General features: G+C 36.5%; 1 protein-coding gene across 5 annotated transcripts in view; it reads right to left on the bottom strand.

The window, feature by feature from the left end:
- Nucleotides 1-19,183, bottom strand: part of Heph (hephaestin) — a 137,663-nt gene that overhangs the window by 93,944 nt on the left and 24,536 nt on the right. For all 5 annotated transcript variants that reach the window (XM_087203243.1, XM_087203244.1, XM_087203242.1 and 2 more), the window contains exon 2: nucleotides 971-1,046. In XM_087203243.1, coding sequence (XP_087059369.1) covers nucleotides 971-1,046 — 76 coding nt within the window. The remainder of the gene's footprint in view (nucleotides 1-970; nucleotides 1,047-19,183) is intronic.

The raw sequence follows: 19,183 nt of genomic DNA on the forward strand, positions 1-19,183 counted from the left end.
AAATGTTAGTCTTTATTTTTTGCTTTTCTTTCTTCACTTTCTTCACACCTGCCTCTCCCCTCCCCCCCACCCACCACATACAAACTACTAAAGAGTTTACAGTATGCAGGAAAGATAAAACAATGCACAAAGTGTTTCATTAGTATAACTGGATATGGTAAGTTGGAGAAGAATGGTTTATAGTAAGCGCTATACTATTTTAAAGGGAGAGGATGTAATTTTCAATGGAGAGATATCAGAATAAACTTCATGAACAACTGAATGACATTATTACTACTCTTCCTCCGACTTATCAAGGCAGAAACCTGAGTACTATCTGAGATTGCTGCTTTCCTTTTCACTATCTACCCATATTACATTAGCAAATTCCATCATTTTTATATACTAAATATCGTGAATCCACCTATTTTTTCATCTCTGCTGCCATAACCTTAGTCTGAGTCACCATCATTTCTTAATTGGAACACTGTAATCCCTCCCCTTGGTTGTTTGTGACTTTACACTTGCCCTGATAATCTCCCCTTTGAATAACAACCAAAGGTATTTTCCCAAAATACAAATGTGATTGCAAATCCTCCTTGCTAAAATCATCCAGTAGTTATTGCTTTATTCACCAATATTGGCGTGATAGAGAAGTTAGCAGAGCCTCTATGTAGAGATGGCATTCAAAGTGGTGAAATGTTCCTCTTGGGTGCTCATGAGAGCACATATGGAAATATCAAAATATGTCATTCCATAAAATGTAAGGTACAGAACAGTATCTGTAAATACATATACATATATATACACATATATATATAAAGTCTAAAACTGGGTATGGTTGTGCACAGCTATAATCCTAGCACTCAGGAGCCTAAGGAACAAGTATCATGAGCTGGAAGCCACCCTGAACTACAGAGTGAGTTCAAGGCTAGCCTGGGGTACATAGCAAGATGATGTCTCAAAACAAACAAGCAAACAAAATACTTACATATGATAATTTTTTTCTTCTGGAAATACTATAAAATATTCTTCACAGTTGCTCCCCATGGATAGCATAGAGTGACCTGGTTGGTAGGGAGAGTAAATTTCAATTTTTAATTTTTAATTATTTGGATTTTCATACCTCATACATTTATTATTTTATTTTTTAAATATATCTAAAAAGTGACTGTAAAACTGCTTTATCCATAAGCAAGAAATTTGCCACAGTTATATTGAGAAAATTAGTGTTGGATGTGATGGAGCACACTTGCAATCCCAGCAGTTGGGTCTGAAGCAGGAGAATTAAAAATTCAAGGCTAACCTAGAGTACAGAGTGATTTAAGGCTAACCTGCGTTATATAAAGAGACCTTTTCTCAAAAACTAAACTAAAATTTTAAGCTGAGGCAGTGGCACACACGTTTAATCTCAGCACTTGGGTGGATGAAGTAGAAGGATTACTCTGAGTTTGGGGCCAGTCTTGGCTATGTAGTGAGCTCAAGGCCAGCCTGAACTATGTACTAGCAAGATTCCATCTCAAAGAAAAAGAAAATAAAGAAAAAGCAATTTAGACCTGTGAATCAATGGAAGAGCACTTGCCTAGCATGCACAATGCCCTTGGTTTTAACCTAGAACCACCCAAAAAGAGGGGTGCAGAAGGTTAATGATGGCTTTTTTAAAAAAAAATGGACTAAAGATCAAACTCTATAGCATGACCCATAGATCCTTTTATAACCTGGGTCCTCCTAGAATTTCCAGCTGTCTACTTGCTTGCCCTTACCTCACACTCTATGCTGCATTCATGCAAGAGTTCCATCAGTTTGTCAGTTTTCAATGTGCTGTTTGTTCTCTCTTATTTTGGTACCTTCTTATACGATCTATCTTATTAAAACACTGAATTCTTTATGCTTTCCACTCAGCTTTTGTGTCTCAGCCTGGAAACCGATTACTCCAAAAACTATTCTCTAAATTACGTTCTTCTGGGTTAGGTGCTTCTGCCATATGCTACCACATTACCCTGTACATCAAATTATATTTTATTAAAATTTCTTATTTAACTGCCTCTCTCTACTTCCTATAATCAGAGATCCCTGGGACAAGGGATCATATCTTTCTTACTCCCCACTGCAGCTTCATAGCCAAGCATAGCATTTAATACAGAATTGGTGCGCAATAAACATGTGCATGATAAATGAGCATGCCTGATGAAAGAAAGAATGAATAAGACAGCCTTTGAGTTGGACATCATAGTCACCAAATCCTATTTGAGAAAAATTGCATCTGTAACCTTCAACTTTGAAAAGATGACTTAGGTAAGGTTTTTCAGTTTCCAATTTGACTTCACTGTACCTGACAGTTTCACTAAAAAAGCAAGTCTATTTCCAAAAGAATATATGTATATCATTGCCAGTTGTTTGTCTGTCAAAGTGATTCATTATGATTGGCCTAGTCCTGTTCCTATAAGAATCTAATCTCTGAAATCACTTGGATGACATTGGTTTAGAACAGTGAACATAAAAAGATATCTAAACACATGGAAGGCTCATCCTAGGACCTGATCTATTCACTGCCACATTATACAAGAACTTCAGAGATGACTGAATGCCAATACTCCTCCAACTCTTCAATTTAATTGAAAGGAAAGGAGTACTGCCAAAGTCATTCCTGGAAGCTATCATTACCCTGATTCCATTACCCTGAGAGGGACCAAACAAAAAAAGAAATTGACAGTCCAATCACTTTAATGAATATAGACACAAAAATCCTCAACAAAATATTCCCCAAAAGAATGTAATAAATCACCAAACAAATCATACATTATGACCAAGATGCCTTCATCCCAGGGATGCAAGGATGGTTCAACATACAAAAATTAATAAATGTAATACATGTAAATAAACCACATGATCATCTCAATAAATGGAGAAAAAGCCTTTCCTAAAGTCTAATATCTATTCATAATAAAAATTCTAAAGAAAATAGGTATAGAAAGACCTTATCTCAATCTGATAAAACCCATTCATATTAGCAATAACATGTTAAATGGGGAAAAGCCCAAAGCTTTCCCTCTAAAATCAGAAACAAGACAAGTATGTCCACTATCACCACTCCTGTTCAATATAGCACTCACAACATTAGCAAGAGCAATCAGGCAAGAGAAAGACAAGAGGGATATATATATATAAGAAAGGAAGAAGTAAAATTATCATTATTTGCAGATATGATCCTATACATAGATGACCAAAATATTTCAAAAGAAGAATCCTATAATTGATAAGCAAATTCAGGACTGTAGCAAGATACAAAATCAACACAAAAATAATGTTTCTGTACACCAAAAATGAGCTCACCAAGAAAGAAATCAGGAAAAAATAGTTACTTTCATCATTGCTGAGACAAAATACCTGACACCCAAAGTTAAAGGAGGAAAGGTTTATTTAGCTCACAGTTTGTAGAGGCTTGAGTTCATAATGCAGTGGGTCCAAAGCAGGGTGGCATCACAGAGGAGAAACAGTTCATAGTGGTCAGAAGGTAACAACACAATAAGGGATGAACACACGGCTCTTTCTCTCCCTTATATCTTATCCAGGCTACTGAAGGAGGGCAGCACTCACTTCCTAGTGCCTTTGATCCTAGCATTGCACCATGAGTTGATTCCAACCTCACACACTCTAGATCCAGCCACCTCTGAAAAAGCCCCAACCTACAACTGCATGAGGCTTTGAGGGGACATCTAGTTCCAAAACATAACATTCCACCCTTGGGCCCCAAAGACTTGCCCTTTATGCAAAAGACATTTAGTCCATCTCCAAAAGTTGCCAAAGTCCTAACCATTTCAGCATTGTTGAAAAGTCTAAGTCCAAAATCTCTTCTGAAATTCAAGGCAAACTCTTAGCTGCAAGCCCCTGTACAAATGAAAAGAAAGTTAAACACTTCCAACATTCCATAGCACAAGATAGACATTCCTATTTCAAAAGTTACAAACGGGGATAACAAGCAATAGGAACAAAGCAAGACCAAAGTCCAGCAGGGCAAGCATTAAATGCCACCATTCCTCTTCCAGAATCCCCAGCAGTCTGTGGCAAATTGTGAACTCCAAATGGCTTGTGTGGCTCCACCTCTATGGCAAGGTGGTTGCAGCCCCCATGGCTTCTCTCTGGGGTTGTCTGTGCTTCCTCCTTGCAGTTTTCCTCAGACAATCTACTTTCCTGGCTTTTCCAAACTTCTGGGGTCTCCACTGCACCTTCAGCTTTACAAGCACAGCTTCACACTCTGTCCTCTCAGGGACACACTGCCTGTCCTCCTAGGCCTTCTGAAATCTGGATGAAAGCCTTCCTGACCCTAAAAGTCTTGCATTCTGCATGCACCTAAAATCAGCACCATGTGAATGATGCCAAGGTCTGCTGCCAGCTGGAGCAGTAGCCAGGCTTCCTTCTCTCTTGGCTGTAGGGGTCCAATGCCTATGAACCAAATTCTAAGGAAAACCTTCCCTAGCCTGCTGCCATTCTTGAACATGATGCTCTGGGGCTCTCTTCTCAGAGCAAAGTCTTTCACCCTTGCAACTCTGAGGCTGCAGAGGCTGGACCCCTGTTGGTTTTTATGATGTCCTCAGGCCATTTTTTCTGTTGTCTTCTTCTGAAATACTTGACTTTTTCTTGTTAGTCTTTGCAGTGACCAATTTCCCCTCTGTTCCATCTTTGCATGCCCCAATTTTACTGGAGCTTCCTTTCTGGCCAAACTCAAAATGTTTTAAATCATTCTGCTGGGCTCTGCTCTTGATTCTCAACATGAATCTGGCTCAACAGCAGACATGCCACTTTGTCAATATTAAACTGCTTTGAAATTTCTTCTGTCAGATTAATTAATCTGCTGCCCTTAATCTCAGTCTCAGGAAGTCTCTGAACACAAGCAAAATGCAGACAAATTTCTTCCAAGTCATAATACACATCATCTGGAGTCCAACTCCTTCCTTCAGAAATCTTGGAAGCCTGGTCTTTACCAGCAGAATTTCTATCAGCATGCTGGTCTTCTGAGCTGTGATCAAAACCTCCCATCAAGTACAACCTCAGACGTTCCAACTTTACTTTTTCAGCTGGCATCTCTAAATCTTTCCTAATTCTTCTCCTTCCCACATGCCAACTCCAAAAGTGCATGATTAGGTACAGTTACAGCAATGACTCCACTTTTCTGCTACCAAATTTTGTCTTAGTTACTTTTCTCATTGCTTAGACAAAATACCTGACACCCAAAGTTAAGGGAGCAATGTGTTATTTACACACATGGAGTATTAGTCTGCTATAAAGAAGGATAAATTTGAGTCATTTGTAGGAAAAATGGATCCAACTTGAGACTATGTTAAGTGAAATAATTAGACACAAATTTAAGTACTGCATTTGTTTCTCTTACATGAGAAACTTAAAGTATAAGTAAATTAAAGAAAAAAGTAAAGATAACTAATAGAAAACAGGGGGATACGTTTTGCTAATGAAAAGAGGACCAAGACAGGGAGGGAGGGGAAGGGAGGATGTTTTAGTTTCTTTTTCTCATTGCTGAGACAAAATACCTGACAATCAAAGCTAAAGGAGGAAAGGTTTATTTTGGCTCACAGTTTGTACAGGTTTCAGTTAATAGTTGGCTGGCTTTAAGGCAGGGTGGCATGGTAATGGGGCATGGGGGAAAAGAAACAGTTCATGGCAGGCAGAAGAGAGAAACCAGCAAAGCAACAAACAACAAACAGCAACCCTCTTTCTGTTCCTTTATTTATTTTTTTATAATTTATCCTGGAAATCTGGCCTTAGGGCAATTTGCACGCACACCCAGGGTGGGGGACCCTTAATCCTACTCAGGACTATGCCAAACCAATCAGTGGCCTAAGTTTTAATTTCCAGAGAATTCTGGCTGGCTTAACCACTTCCTGGAAGAAGTGGTCATGCCCCAAATATAAATAAATTAAAGACCAAAATAAAATATAATAGGAAACAGGGAGATAAATCTTTTGTAAAAGGAATGGGGACCAAGAGATGGAAGAAATGGGAGAGAGAGGAAAGGTAGAGGATGAAAACATAATTAAAATGTGTTATGTATACATACCAATTCCCCACAATGAATACAATCATTATTTACTGAAAACATATACCCACAGAAATAAAAATTTAAAAAGAGACTACAAAAATACTTTTCTCCCCAAAATTACAACTTAGTTTGATAAAGTTAAACTTCATATTGAAGGCTGTACTACAGGTCTTATTCTACCACAAACTCTTGTGTGATTCAGAGTGGGCTATTTCCTTTATTTAGTCTCCAATCTTCTCACTTATAAAATGAGTTCCTTGTATTCGTTGGTCTTTGAGTTCCCTTACAGCTCTGAAACCTCATGGTTCTATGACTCAGGCTTTTAAATTACAGCCCACAAGCATCCAGAAGGCAAATGCAAGTGTCTGAACACAATTTACAGGCCATCTATGTTTACATGAATGACTTTATTGCAAGTTCATCATTTGGGAAGACAAAATATGTGTAGTTTCAAACCTAGATTTTTCTTCTCACATGCAGAAGGCGCAGACATTCTTACAATACAACTGTTCTTCTAAGAAATGTGGATTCTAAGAAGGTGGGTCTTTACTCAGCTGTACTCTCCCAAAAATTGATCTTAATTCTAGTACTCCTCTTGGAAGTTGTTAATCTGGTAAATAGAAAAGAGTGCTGAAGTAGGGAGAATAATGCCTCCCCTAAAGATTTTATGTCCTAGCCTCTGAATATATTACATTACATGGCAAAGGGAGAATTGAGGTTGCAGGTGGAATTAAGATTGTTAATCACCTGACTTTAAAGCAAAATTACCCTGGTTAATCTGGGTGGGTCCAACATTATCACAAGGGTCATTAAAATATAAGAGGGAAACAGGGCAGGAAATCAGTGTGATGAATTGTGATGACTCAACCAACTACTGCTAACTTTGAAATGGAGGAAGGGGAGGGCATGAGCTGGGAATTTACAACTATAAAAGTTTGAAAAGGGATGTAAGTAGATTATGAAATGCAGTCTTGCTGATACCTTGATATTAGCCTGATGAGACTAATTTTATACTTCTAACCTATTAAAATTGTAGGATAATATACATGTATTATTTAAGCAACAAGTTTTTGCTAAATTGTGATGCCAGTAATAGGAAATTGGTTTCAGAAGTCAACAGCTCTGAATCCTGCTATTACCACATATTAGGTGTGTGATATTTGACAAGTTTCATTATCTAAGACTTTAAGTCCTCATCTTTAAAATGAAGGTAAAAGTCACCTTGATTGCTAACACAATGGGTAGCCCTGAGGTACAAATGCTATATAAATGTAAGATTGAATAGTTCAGTACAACAAACACATAAATGGAAAGAGAAGTAAGACACCAAGAAAAATATCTGCCACATATATAACAGAGGAGTTACTATACAAGATATATATGAAAAAGATAATCTAATGAAAAATCATGAAAGAATAAAATAGAAAAGAAAACCAACATGTACAATAAACACATGGAAAAATGCTCAGATTCAGTAATAATTATGGAAATGCAAATTATAAGTCAAAGCAACAGAAGAGATATTTTTACTAGCCATCTACATCATCTAACACCTTTAAACATTCTAGAAATTGATAGAAATGTGAACAAACAAGCTTTCTCTTATTCTGAGAAATATACACTGGTAGAAGTATTATGGAGAGTAATTCATTAATGTCTAGTAAAATTTGAAATATATATACTATGTACATTACAGCAATTGTTGCTCCTAAGTATTCACAAAAATTGTCACAAGTGGACAGGATGCTCATTTATAGCATTGTGTATAGCAATAATAACACTGAACAAATAAAATACATTAGCACAACATAATGGACTATTATGCAACTGTTAAAAATAAGAAAGTTAAAACAGATTGATGGATGAATAGATTTCATAGATTGATAGATGTGGTTAAAACAAGTATAGTGAAATATTAAAGGTAGAATCTAGATTGTAAGTATATGAATTGTCCCTATAAGATTTTTTTACATTTCCTTTTGTTTGAAAATTTACATAATAAAATAGTAAAGAAAAAACAATTCACTAATTAGGGGAAGAAAATAACATCAAAATCAAAAATAATGAGTCAGATTTGTGTTACAATTATATATATAATTATATATATATATTCACATATATTTATGACAGACTGGAGAGTGCACAAAATGATATAGCATTTGTGTTAAAAAGCAAGCTAATATAACAATATCATGCATTTCCTTTAAATAAAACATATAAATATTTTATAAGTGCAAAACAATATATATAACTGCATAATTATATATTAGATCACAGACAATATGTCATTTATATGAAACACATACATATTCACATACATAAACAGAGGCAATCTAATAAAATCCTAAGATGAATCTACACATATAATGTGTAAATACTAGGATTGAGGTGACAAAGAAGTAACTGTCTAATATTTAATAGTTTAATATTTTATAAAAATAATGTTTTTAAAAATTACTTTAAAATAACATTTTAAATTATATTACAATTGGCTGGGTTTAGTACGACACTCCTATAATCCAAGCTACTTGAGAAGCTGAGCAAGAGGATGGCAAGCTCGAGACCAAGCCAGGTAACTTAGCATAACGCTGCCTCAAAATAAAAAGGACTGAGGATGTAGGTCAGTAAAACTTGGCTTCAACCTCCACCATACCAGAAATACATGTTAAAATTACACATGACATATTTAATATAATATATGAACAATTACATATCCCCATTAAGAATCCAAGGTATCTGGCAGGTATGATCTATGAATAATTACCGATTCTTATCAACAAGTCTACCCAGAAGAATTTCACTCCTCTTGTGGCCTAACACTTGGTCTCTAGCCCTCAGAAAACAAATACTCCTCCCCTTTACTCCTAGTCAAGCCTAGGATGTAATTAAATATTTAGACCCCAGAGACTGTCAACCTGCAATGGCTTCTTTCAATTCTACTTCAGTTCTCTGCCACCTCCTAGATGTGAACTTTAGGCTAGTTAGTTAAACCTTATTGTGCTTCAGTTTCCTCATCTATAAAATGAAGATAACAGTAGTACCTACCCCATATGGTTGTTAACACTACATGTAAAACTACTTGGTAGGTGCATAGAGTATCTTGTAGCATAACAAAATGTCTCACTAAATGTTAACTAACATTATCTGTGAAATCTACATAATTTTTTCTAATAACTCAGATTGCTATGTTTTAATCAAAAGAAGCCATAATTATGCTTGATTCTCTGATTAATTTCAGTTTTATGAGAAATTTTTAGGGTATTTTCTTTCTCGGGCAATGATCATATATAAAAATAATGTAAGGCTTTGAGTGTAGTTCACTGGTAGACCACTTGCCTGTCATCAACAAAATACGCACACACACAAAAACACACACAGTGTAAGAAGAAAAATTATTGATGCAAAGGCAGCATCAATTTATACCCTCACAGCTTAGTTTAGTGGTATAAACGTGTTCTCCCCATTACCCTCATACCTCTTGAAATGCTCTTCCCCTCAAGTTTTACTAATCCATATTCTTCTCATCCTTCAAGAAAAGAGTCCCACTTGTCTGGGAAGTCTTCTCTGACTTCAGTTTTCATCAATTACTTCCATACCCTATTTCTTAAAGCAATTTTATTTTGAGACAGGGTTTCACTATGTTGGCCAGGCTGGTCTTGAATCCTGCCTCAGCTTCCCAAGTAGCTGGAACTGTAAGCACACACACCACTGACTGGCTTCTGAAAGCATATTTATGTTTGTGGTACTGTGGGTATAACCCAGGATCTCACACATGCTAGGCAAATTTTCTACTATTGAGCTATACCCTAAGCCCTCTAGAACATTTTTTAGTATTAAACAGAATAGCTTTTAGTCTAATGAAGTTCCATACTGCTTTCTAATAATTCATGGGAGAAATTTTGTCTTTAGTGTGAGAGTAGCCTAACTGAGCTGTTTATCATTTCCCTACTCACCAGGAATGAGCCACAGGACTCACATAGCAGGTATTTTGGCTTATATACAGACATGCCCCCCAAAGCCTGATATGCTCAAAAGTGGGGTTTTGGGGATGTGACTGTCATGGTTGTATGATACTGGATTAGTCTACTGATTGATTTAGCATAGTTGTGGGTGTGAGTGATGGACTTACTGAAGAGGAAAGACCTACCATGGGTGCAGGTGGCACCAACCTATAGGCTGGTAGCCTGGATAGAATAAAAAGGAAGAAAAGAAGGACCACTTGCTGAACCCTGCCTGCTATACCATAAGCTGTTTCTCTTCTGCCATGCCACCCTGCCTTGGAGCCAGCCGACTATAGACTGAAAGCTCTACAAACTGTGAGCTAAACTAAATCTTTCCATCTTTAACTTGTGGACATGGGTATTTTCTCCCAGCAATGAGAAAGTAACTAAGACAGCAGGTTTTCTTTCCTTCCTTTCTTTGACATAAAGAAGAGCAGTGATCATTGCAGATATACTGGAGTCTGATTTCCAAGGTCAGTGTGAATGAAAATATGAAGATTTACTGGGTTTATTATTGGGCTCTCATACACCATGTTCTTCTGATAATACATATCTGTTGCATTGATGCATTAAAAAATAATAATGTAGTTACATGCTACAAAGGCATAAAGTAGACCTACTAAAGTCTAATGGGCTAATGAATGTGTAAATTAAAATGGCCATCCCAGCAAAAAGGCATTATTTCTGGTAAAGCAAAGACAGTGTTTCATTTTTTTAAACAAAAAATATTTTTATTGAATAAATCTTTTACTGAATAAATTTTGAAGTTTTTGATCAATAGAGTAAAATTTTCCAGAAGTAAAGCTAAGTATTATTTGACATTTTTAATCAACAAAAGGGACTTTCTTAAAGAAAACCCCTATTATGTGATCTGAATTAGTAAGGGTCATCACTATAAAATAAAGAATTCACAGCCCAAATGCCCATCAACTGGAGACTGGATCAAGAAAATGTGGTTTTTTAATAAAATGGAGTACTACTCAGCCATAAAAATGAGAAACTAGAGACATTTATAGCTAAATGGATGCATATTGAGGAGATACTCTTAAGTGAAATAAATAGGACACACATGTATAAATACTGAATAGTTTCTCTAATGTGAGAAACTGAAAGTGTAAATAAGGACTAAAATGTATAATAGGTAATGTGAAATAGGAAGAAAAGGGGCAAAGGGGAAGGGAAGTGGGAGGGGTAGGGAAAAGGAAAGAAGGGAATAGAATTAATATGAGAAAATAGAAAAATGGAAACAAAGTCTTTGTAAATAGGGAGGGATAGAGGAGTTGAAGGGAGGGCAGGGGAAGGGGGAAAAATAAGAACCAAGAGAGATTATGGAAAGGTGCAAATTTCCAATGATGAATGTCATTATATTGCATACCTAAAATGTACCAATGATTAGAATGAATAATTGATAATGTGAAATAGGAAGAAAAGGTCCAAAAGGGTAGGGGAAGTGGGAGGGTCAGGGGAAAGGAAAGAAGGGAAAGGAAAAATTACAAGAAATGAAAAAAATGGAAAGAAAATCTTTGTAAATAGTGAAGGGTGGAGGGGGTGAAGGGAGGACTGGAAATGGGGAAAAAATAAGAACCAAGATGCATCATGTAAAGGTACAAGTTCCCAATGAGAAATGTAATTGTGTTGTATACCTAAAATGTACCAATAAAAGAATATAAAAAAGAAAAAAAATAATAAAGAATTCAGATTCTCATCATACATAGAAATGTTTTGACACTAAACATTTGTTTAGGAGACTGGAGAGAAAAACAATGACATAATGTTTAAATATATATAACCATAATTTGTATTTTATAGTAGTTTTTTACAAGCCTACTATAAATTCACTTTCAGAACTTTTTATAAGAAAATAATAAAAGGAAAAGTTATAAATTCTGAGCACTTGAAGTAAATAATTTCTATGAGATAATGTGTTTAAGGTGCTTTGGGAATTTATTTTTTAAATTAATTTTATTGGTACATTTTAGGTATACAGCACATTTACATTTCTCATTGGGAACTTGTACCTTTACATGATGAGTCTTGGTTCTATTTTTTCCGCACTCCTAGCCCTCCCTTCAACCCCTCCATCCCTCCCTATTTACAAAGACTTTGTTTCCATTTTTTCATTTTCTCATATTAATTAATAATAATTAATATTAATTCTCATATTAAGTAATATGGGAATTTAAAAGTGATAACTTAACAATTATAAACTCAAGGGACTTTTGCTAGTATTTTTTCACTGCCCACCACCATTAGTCACCTGTGTGCCATTATGTAGTTGTGGTTATAACCATAATGATTCAGTGCCTTCCTATACAGGTCTTGGTCTGAAATGCATCAAAAGATAAAATGAAAAAGGAACAAGATAACCCTTTTTGTGGTACTGGAAGTTGAATCCAAGGTCTTTGCACTGAACTACATCCTCATCTCTGTTTTAATTTTTTGAGACAGTTCCCTGCCTGTGCCTTCCAGAGTGCCGGGATTACAGGCATGCACCTGACCAAGATGACATTTTTAATGTCTCTCACTTTCAAAAAATAGTAAGTAGTTCTCCTCTTTACAGATTTTTGGCTCTTCTCCATCTATCTCTTCTTCTTCTCACTCATTCCTTTCTCCTACTAATTCCCTGTACCACTTTCTACTCACTTTTGTTTCCATCTTTTCTTTCTCGTCTCTCTCACTCCTTAATTCTCATTTTCACCTTTTCAGTCTTACTTATTAGCTCACTCCTTCACTTTTGTATAATCTCACAAATCTCTCCTTTTTCTATTCCTGGATTGTGTGTATGCGTGTCTGCCTCTATTTCTCTGTATCTCTGTTGGTCTCTTGGCATTGGTCTTTCCTTGTCTATCACTGACTTTCTCTTTAACACAACCCCAACTGAGATCAAATGTCTCAAAACCTAACTAATCAGTATGAATTGTACTTTCTTAAACTTTTTAAATTGCAACTTTTAATGAATTTTTAATGTTTTGTGGCAATCTCTACTCCTCATAGAGCTACATGCTTTTATTTATGGCAATTATGAAAGGAGTTCTGTCTTTATAAAATAGCTTTATATTTTTGCAAAGTTTAGATACTAAATAAAACTGTTCTAGGTATCATAATAACGGGGATGGAAATAGCTGTTCAGGTTGAACCAAAGCATTCAGGAAGGCTGCTTCAGCCGATTGAGGAAACATTAAAAATGTATGTTTGTAGGTGTTTCTGCTTCATTTTCTCTTTTCTGTGGCATCATAATATAGTAGAAAGTCAGGTAGCTTGAAATCAGTCCTGGATTTGGCATAAAGTTTTTTTTCTTTTCTTTATGACTTCAGAATTTGTACTTAATAACAAGAATTTTGCAGTCCTCATCTGCTACATAAGTAAAAACAAACCCTGGCCACTAGACACACATTCTGAGATTTTTTAAAATGCAGTAATACAGTAGATATGAAATAGTTCTGAGAAAACATAAAGATTTTTATATAAAAGTTCTGGATTCTCCTGAATTCTGATAACCTACTCTACTGACAATGAGTCTAGGATCTTTAACTAAAATCATATGGTTCACTGTCATTGAGACTGAATGAAAGAATTTCAAAATGGACCCAAAAATGAACTCTGAGCTGAGCATACTTCCAATCTTGAATCCACACCCAAAGCTGGAGTGCTAAAAGTCTCCCAGATAACTTTGATTTTGATGAATTGGCTGATGGTTAGGAAATAGCTTCCTTAAACTGATATTGAAAAGTAAATAAGTCTTTGCTCTTTTTACTCCTTTCCTCTGAATGTGTCACCATCATCATCATCAAATAGCAGCAACCATATACTTTGTTCTTCTTTGTTTCATAAGTGTCCTCTTCTCATTTGTAAGAAAAATGAGTTTTAAAAAATAATATATTGGCATTTGAAGATAATAAGGAACACAGATGAGCAAGGAAGAATAAATTAGTTTCTAGCCTGATTTACTGTTTGATTTACAGCAAGCCCTGTCATCTTTTTGAAACTTGGTTTCTGCACTATAAAAGGAAGAAGTGAAACTAGACTTAAAAGTCCCTTCAGCCCTAAAGTTCTTTGAGTTAATAGCCAAATAGAGCATTTTAGTTAAATTGGTTTTTAGCTTTCCTTTCAATTCCTCATGCCAACCAATGGTTACAATATAATGAATGATTTTTTCCCTTGAAAAGAGCATAGATAATTTCCAGGACGGAGCAACCCCCCTCCTCTTAAATCTTGTAACTAAAATATCCTAGATATAACAAACCAGGACAGAAAAGCTCTGGATGCTGAGAAGGAGAAGAAAGGCTGCCTAGCGGGGACAAGGTGATGAATTCCCAGGGTATGCTTGAATGTTCCTGTAATGTTGCTCTAGGGGTCTTTTCTCCTAGTCTGATTCTCAAACCAGTATAGAAATAAAAGAACAGAGTTATGAAAACTGTGCAAAGTGAAAGTGAGTTTAATGCAAGAAAAATGGAATAAGAGCACCTCATCTGAAGGAAGGGTCCCAGAGATGAGAGTCTGCAGTTTAAGCAGCACTCCGTCTGCTTTGTTGCTCATTTCTTGACTCTTTCTTGCCCTTTTTTTGTTTTTAATTGGTCTGTTGTTGTTCGCTGAGTGCTAGACCTCTTTTGTTCATTGGCCCCAGGATATCTGTGCCATGATTACCTGTCAGTTGGTATGGTGATCACCTATTTCCTCTTTTAACTGGACCCAGTGTCCTGCCCTCCTATCCTGTTTAGCTTTGATTATCTATTCCCTCTTTTAGCAGGAATTTGGTTTCCTGCTTTTCCTTGAACTTTCATTCTGGGATCAACTTCTGTTCTTTCCTTACCTTTGGGATTCCCTATCCCTACATTTTCCCCATCTAAGTGGGTCCTGCAACTGCTGTTGGGAATAGGGACAATGACTGCTCTGGCTACTTCTGGCTGAATGAGTTCAGAGTAGAAAAATTAGGAGGACCCTTTTCAGGGAGTCAGTTGAGTGGTCCCATATAGAAGATTGAATTTTGTAGCTTGATGGCCACCATTTTGTCTGAGCTAAAACAAGAGAGACAATTAAAGATACAGGGTCCAAATAGGCGCAATAAGAGGATGGCTACTAGAGGGCCTACAAAGGGGCGCAGCCAGGTGGTAATAGTTGTAAGCTATCCTTTAATTTGTTCAAATACATGGGAGGTTAGCAGATGTATTGCCCCTTGTTCATGTAGCCATTTAAACTTTTGTAAAACGACCTGAGTTCTGATTTCCACCTGTTTAAATGTGTTAGCATATGTGCTACAGTTGTAATTAAGGATACACAAATGCCCCATTGGGCCAACATCCATTCTAGAACTGGAGATGAAGAGCATTTGGAGATCATGTGGTGAAGTCATCACAGATGTGCTGGCAAGGCCCTGGCATGACTTGGTGTGAATCAGATGGAACCTTCTGTTTGCTCTAATACAGGGCATCATCTGGAGTCATCTGTCTTAGTTCATGTCCTTCCCAAGAAACAGAAAATCATTGGACCTTGGTGCAAGAAAAGACTCCCATGTTTCCTAGCCTAGATCTAACCCCTTTCTTTTTTAATAATGCAGTTAAGATTCATTGATGTTTTAAATTGTCCACTGTTAGCCCAGACAGGACTTAGTGAATCTGCTAGATAAAACTAGAAAGCCTTCAGTTTACATGGACACTCCATACCTACCAGAAATGCAGAGCATGGGATACTACACCATACAGCCAACTAGATCTCTTCACTCTTTTCTGTTGGAATAAAAGTGTCTCAATTTCTGTTTTCAGTGTACTTGTACTTGTTCCCATTGTTGCCGAGATAGTATGTGATAAAGTTTCCAGAACAAGTTATAGACTCAGTAATAAACATTAACTACAGGAATGGAAGGTTTAATTTTTTAAAATTCTTTAAATTTATTTTTTTACATTTTTATTCTCCAATTTTATAAGCAGTACTCAAGTACATCCCATTTTAACAAAGTTTATTAAAAGAATAAAATTCCTAGGGGAAAAAAGAGAAACCTTGTGAAATTTAAGTTTGGGGGGAAGAAGGAAAGGGGATGAAAACAGAAATTAAAATGTACTACATACATACACCAATTCCCTATAATGAATGTAAACATGTATTGCAAGCAGGTATTAATAAAATTGCTTTTAAAAAGATGAAGACAATTTTAAAAATCCAAATGAAGACAATAAAGAGGCTGCTGGATTTGGTTATTAGGATGACATTGATGATCACTGAAGGGGCCATTTCCGTGAAGGGGTGGAAATGAAATCTAGATGATTAAACTATTAATGGGTGCTGACAGTGAGTGGGAACAAATGGAGCAATCAGCAGCTGAGAGATGGGGAGAAGGGGAAGTAAAAAACAGCAGTTTGAAAAGAAGAAAACATCCTCAGGACACATTTGTGGAAGGAGATTAGGGCTGGTGCAAACCAATTAAATGACTGGGCAGAATATGTCAAAGTCATGGAGTCTCAGAGTCCAGGATGACTCTGTAGCTGCTGAGCACTGTACAAGGTACCAAACAGAAAGGTGCTATTTTCAATTCTTCATTTACATTTGATAGCAAGACAAGTGAATCTTTTGATAAGGCAGTTAAAATCTGGTACCAGGCCAAGTGAGTTTTTTCCATTAAGTTTATTGGTACATTTTAGCCAAGTGAGTTTTTGACAGCATTATTGACATCTAAGTTATGTAGAAATATTATACACAGTCAGATAGGGCTAAAACCTCAAAAGGGTCATGACAAAGGTAAAACACATCAAAACCATGGCCAGAGACGCATTCATTGGAGACCAGGCATCAAGAAAAAGATGAAATGACCAGGCCCGCATACTTGCCCAAAGAACAAGATAAGCAGTAACACCTGGTCTAATGAAGTCTAGATAAACATCAATCACCCTGGGGGGTGACTGACTTGTTTCTCCATTGGATCACTATTACCTAAGCAACTATATTTATAACCTTGTTGATTGATCATAGCTTTATCCCGCTTTGTATTCATGAGGTTTTTGCTCTATAAACTTCCTTGTAACGTCGAGTCCTCAGCTCCTCATTTGGGACCACTCTTGCCTCTCAGGAGCTAGTCTCTCAATAAATATTTTCTACTCTTAAGCTCCATTGTTCCTAGAATTAATTCTTTGTTTTTAGAGAACACAAACTTGGTGTATCAGACATGTAATATGCTGGGAATTATAATATTTCCCTTATATCATTTGGAGGTCCTATTTCATCTCCCATATCATCCTTGTACCATCTTGGAAGTTCCACTGAGATAAGAGATAACTGAAATGAAGAAACAGTCTGCTTTTGTTTTATTCATTCTGGATTTTGACTCGCTTAGGTAATCAAGATTGTATGCCTTGAATTTTTGTGCCCTGTCTCTTTTGTGTATTGTCTTTTGTTAAAATGATGATAGATTTAAGTGGAGAACATAGAAATATCATATTTCTTTGAGGAGATATTTTACTTTTGCAGGCAAGGTCTTATATTCCTGTTTTATATATGCTGCATAGATTCACTTGACTTGTTGATTGCTGTGGCTTGGTAAGGAAAAGTAATTTTAGAGCGCCACCTAGCGGACTTTGCTACTAACTACAGGGTAAAATTAGTGCTGTAAAATGGGTCTTTTATGAAATCTAGTTTATATTTAAAAATATAATGCCTATTCATAAATCACTGGATCCCAACTACCAGTTAAAAGACAAATAGTCCAGCTTCCGTAAGACTTGGGGGACAGATATGACTGAGGCAATCTGGCCCAATCCTCCTGTACACGTTGAAGGAAATGTTGAGCCTGTTTTGCCTCAGTTTCCTTTCTAGTCTGATCTTCTGCTGGTGAGGAAGTAGTCTTGGCTCTTCAGACTCCCCATTCTTGTCTTTCCAAGCTGAGATTGACGACACATAAACAACTTGTCTCTAACTCACTGCGAGCATGTGAAGAAAAGACTTCATTTTTCTGATCTCATTTCTGATCTTTCTTGCTACTTTATAATTTCCTTTTAGAGGCATGTAAGTTTAGAGAAATAGAGGATCTCGAAACTGCCTCAACCTTTTCCAACTAAAAACTTTAAGTTGAGCCCATAGGAAAAAAAGCATTTGTTAACATAAAGGTAGAGAATCATCTTAAAGAAAGACAACTCAGACTTTTATCTCTCTCTTATAGAATGTTAAAACAAACAAGTGGTTCCTCTGCCAGCTAAATTAAATGTTATTAGAGTGAGTTGCCATTCTTAAAGCAGAAGACAGGTTTCCCCAGCACCTCCTGGCCAATCTCCATTGAAGTCAATGGAATATTGACCAGATAGGCAGCTGGATTTCTTTCCAGAGACAAATCTCTGGTTGCACTGAACTAGTGAAAGCTGAGAGGAAAACAGGGGGGTCATGGCCAGGGGAACTCTCTGATGGATACACAAAGATTTCTCAGTGGAAGCTGGGTCCTGACAGCCTAACTAGGTAAGCAGTGGAAAAATATCCATTTATCTATTGTCCCTACCTGTACTCCTCAATGAGATGAGAATAACTCTCTCAGTGATTTCCTGGTATCCGCTATCCCAGAGTGACCTGAGATGGTGCTGTTAGAGACCTTTCTTAAACCTCCATTAAGAGTTGAGCTACAGGTTTGGATTTTTTTCTTTCTCTGCTAGTAAGATAGACCACTATGGGTCCAGGCACAAATTGAAACAATAACTCTGTACGTGTCTTGACAAATCATCACTAGAGCAAAGGTCTAAGTTAAGAGCCCCCTAAGAGTTTTTTCTGTCTAACTTACTGAGAGTTAACTCTAGAATTCCTTATCATTAGACTGCACCTCTTTACAGGAGGTCTCAGGCTGAGGTAGCTTGCAACAACGGTCTGCCTTTCACAGAGAACAGCTAGCAGAGAAGTGATTTACACTTGTGTTCTACATATGCTAACTAGGAATAAAAAAGGGTTTTAGCCAGCCTTTTTCTTCTTCCATATGCATGTAGAAAACTGATAGATGTACCTTTGTTAACATGTAAATTGTGGTTTCTATGCTACAGATATAAGTTTAACCTGTGAGCTTCAGAGACATAGAAATTTTAAATTGGACTTTCAACAAAGCGTAGCCTTGTCTTGCTGCTAGGAAAGGTTACTTAGGTGATTAGATAGATAACATTAACTCTGTCTATCTCTAGAGGTGATCTCT

This window comes from Heterocephalus glaber, unplaced genomic scaffold (assembly GCF_053883595.1).
Source record: "Heterocephalus glaber isolate CG9 unplaced genomic scaffold, H.glaber_assembly_v1.0 deba00001790, whole genome shotgun sequence".
NCBI lineage: Eukaryota > Metazoa > Chordata > Mammalia > Rodentia > Bathyergidae > Heterocephalus > Heterocephalus glaber.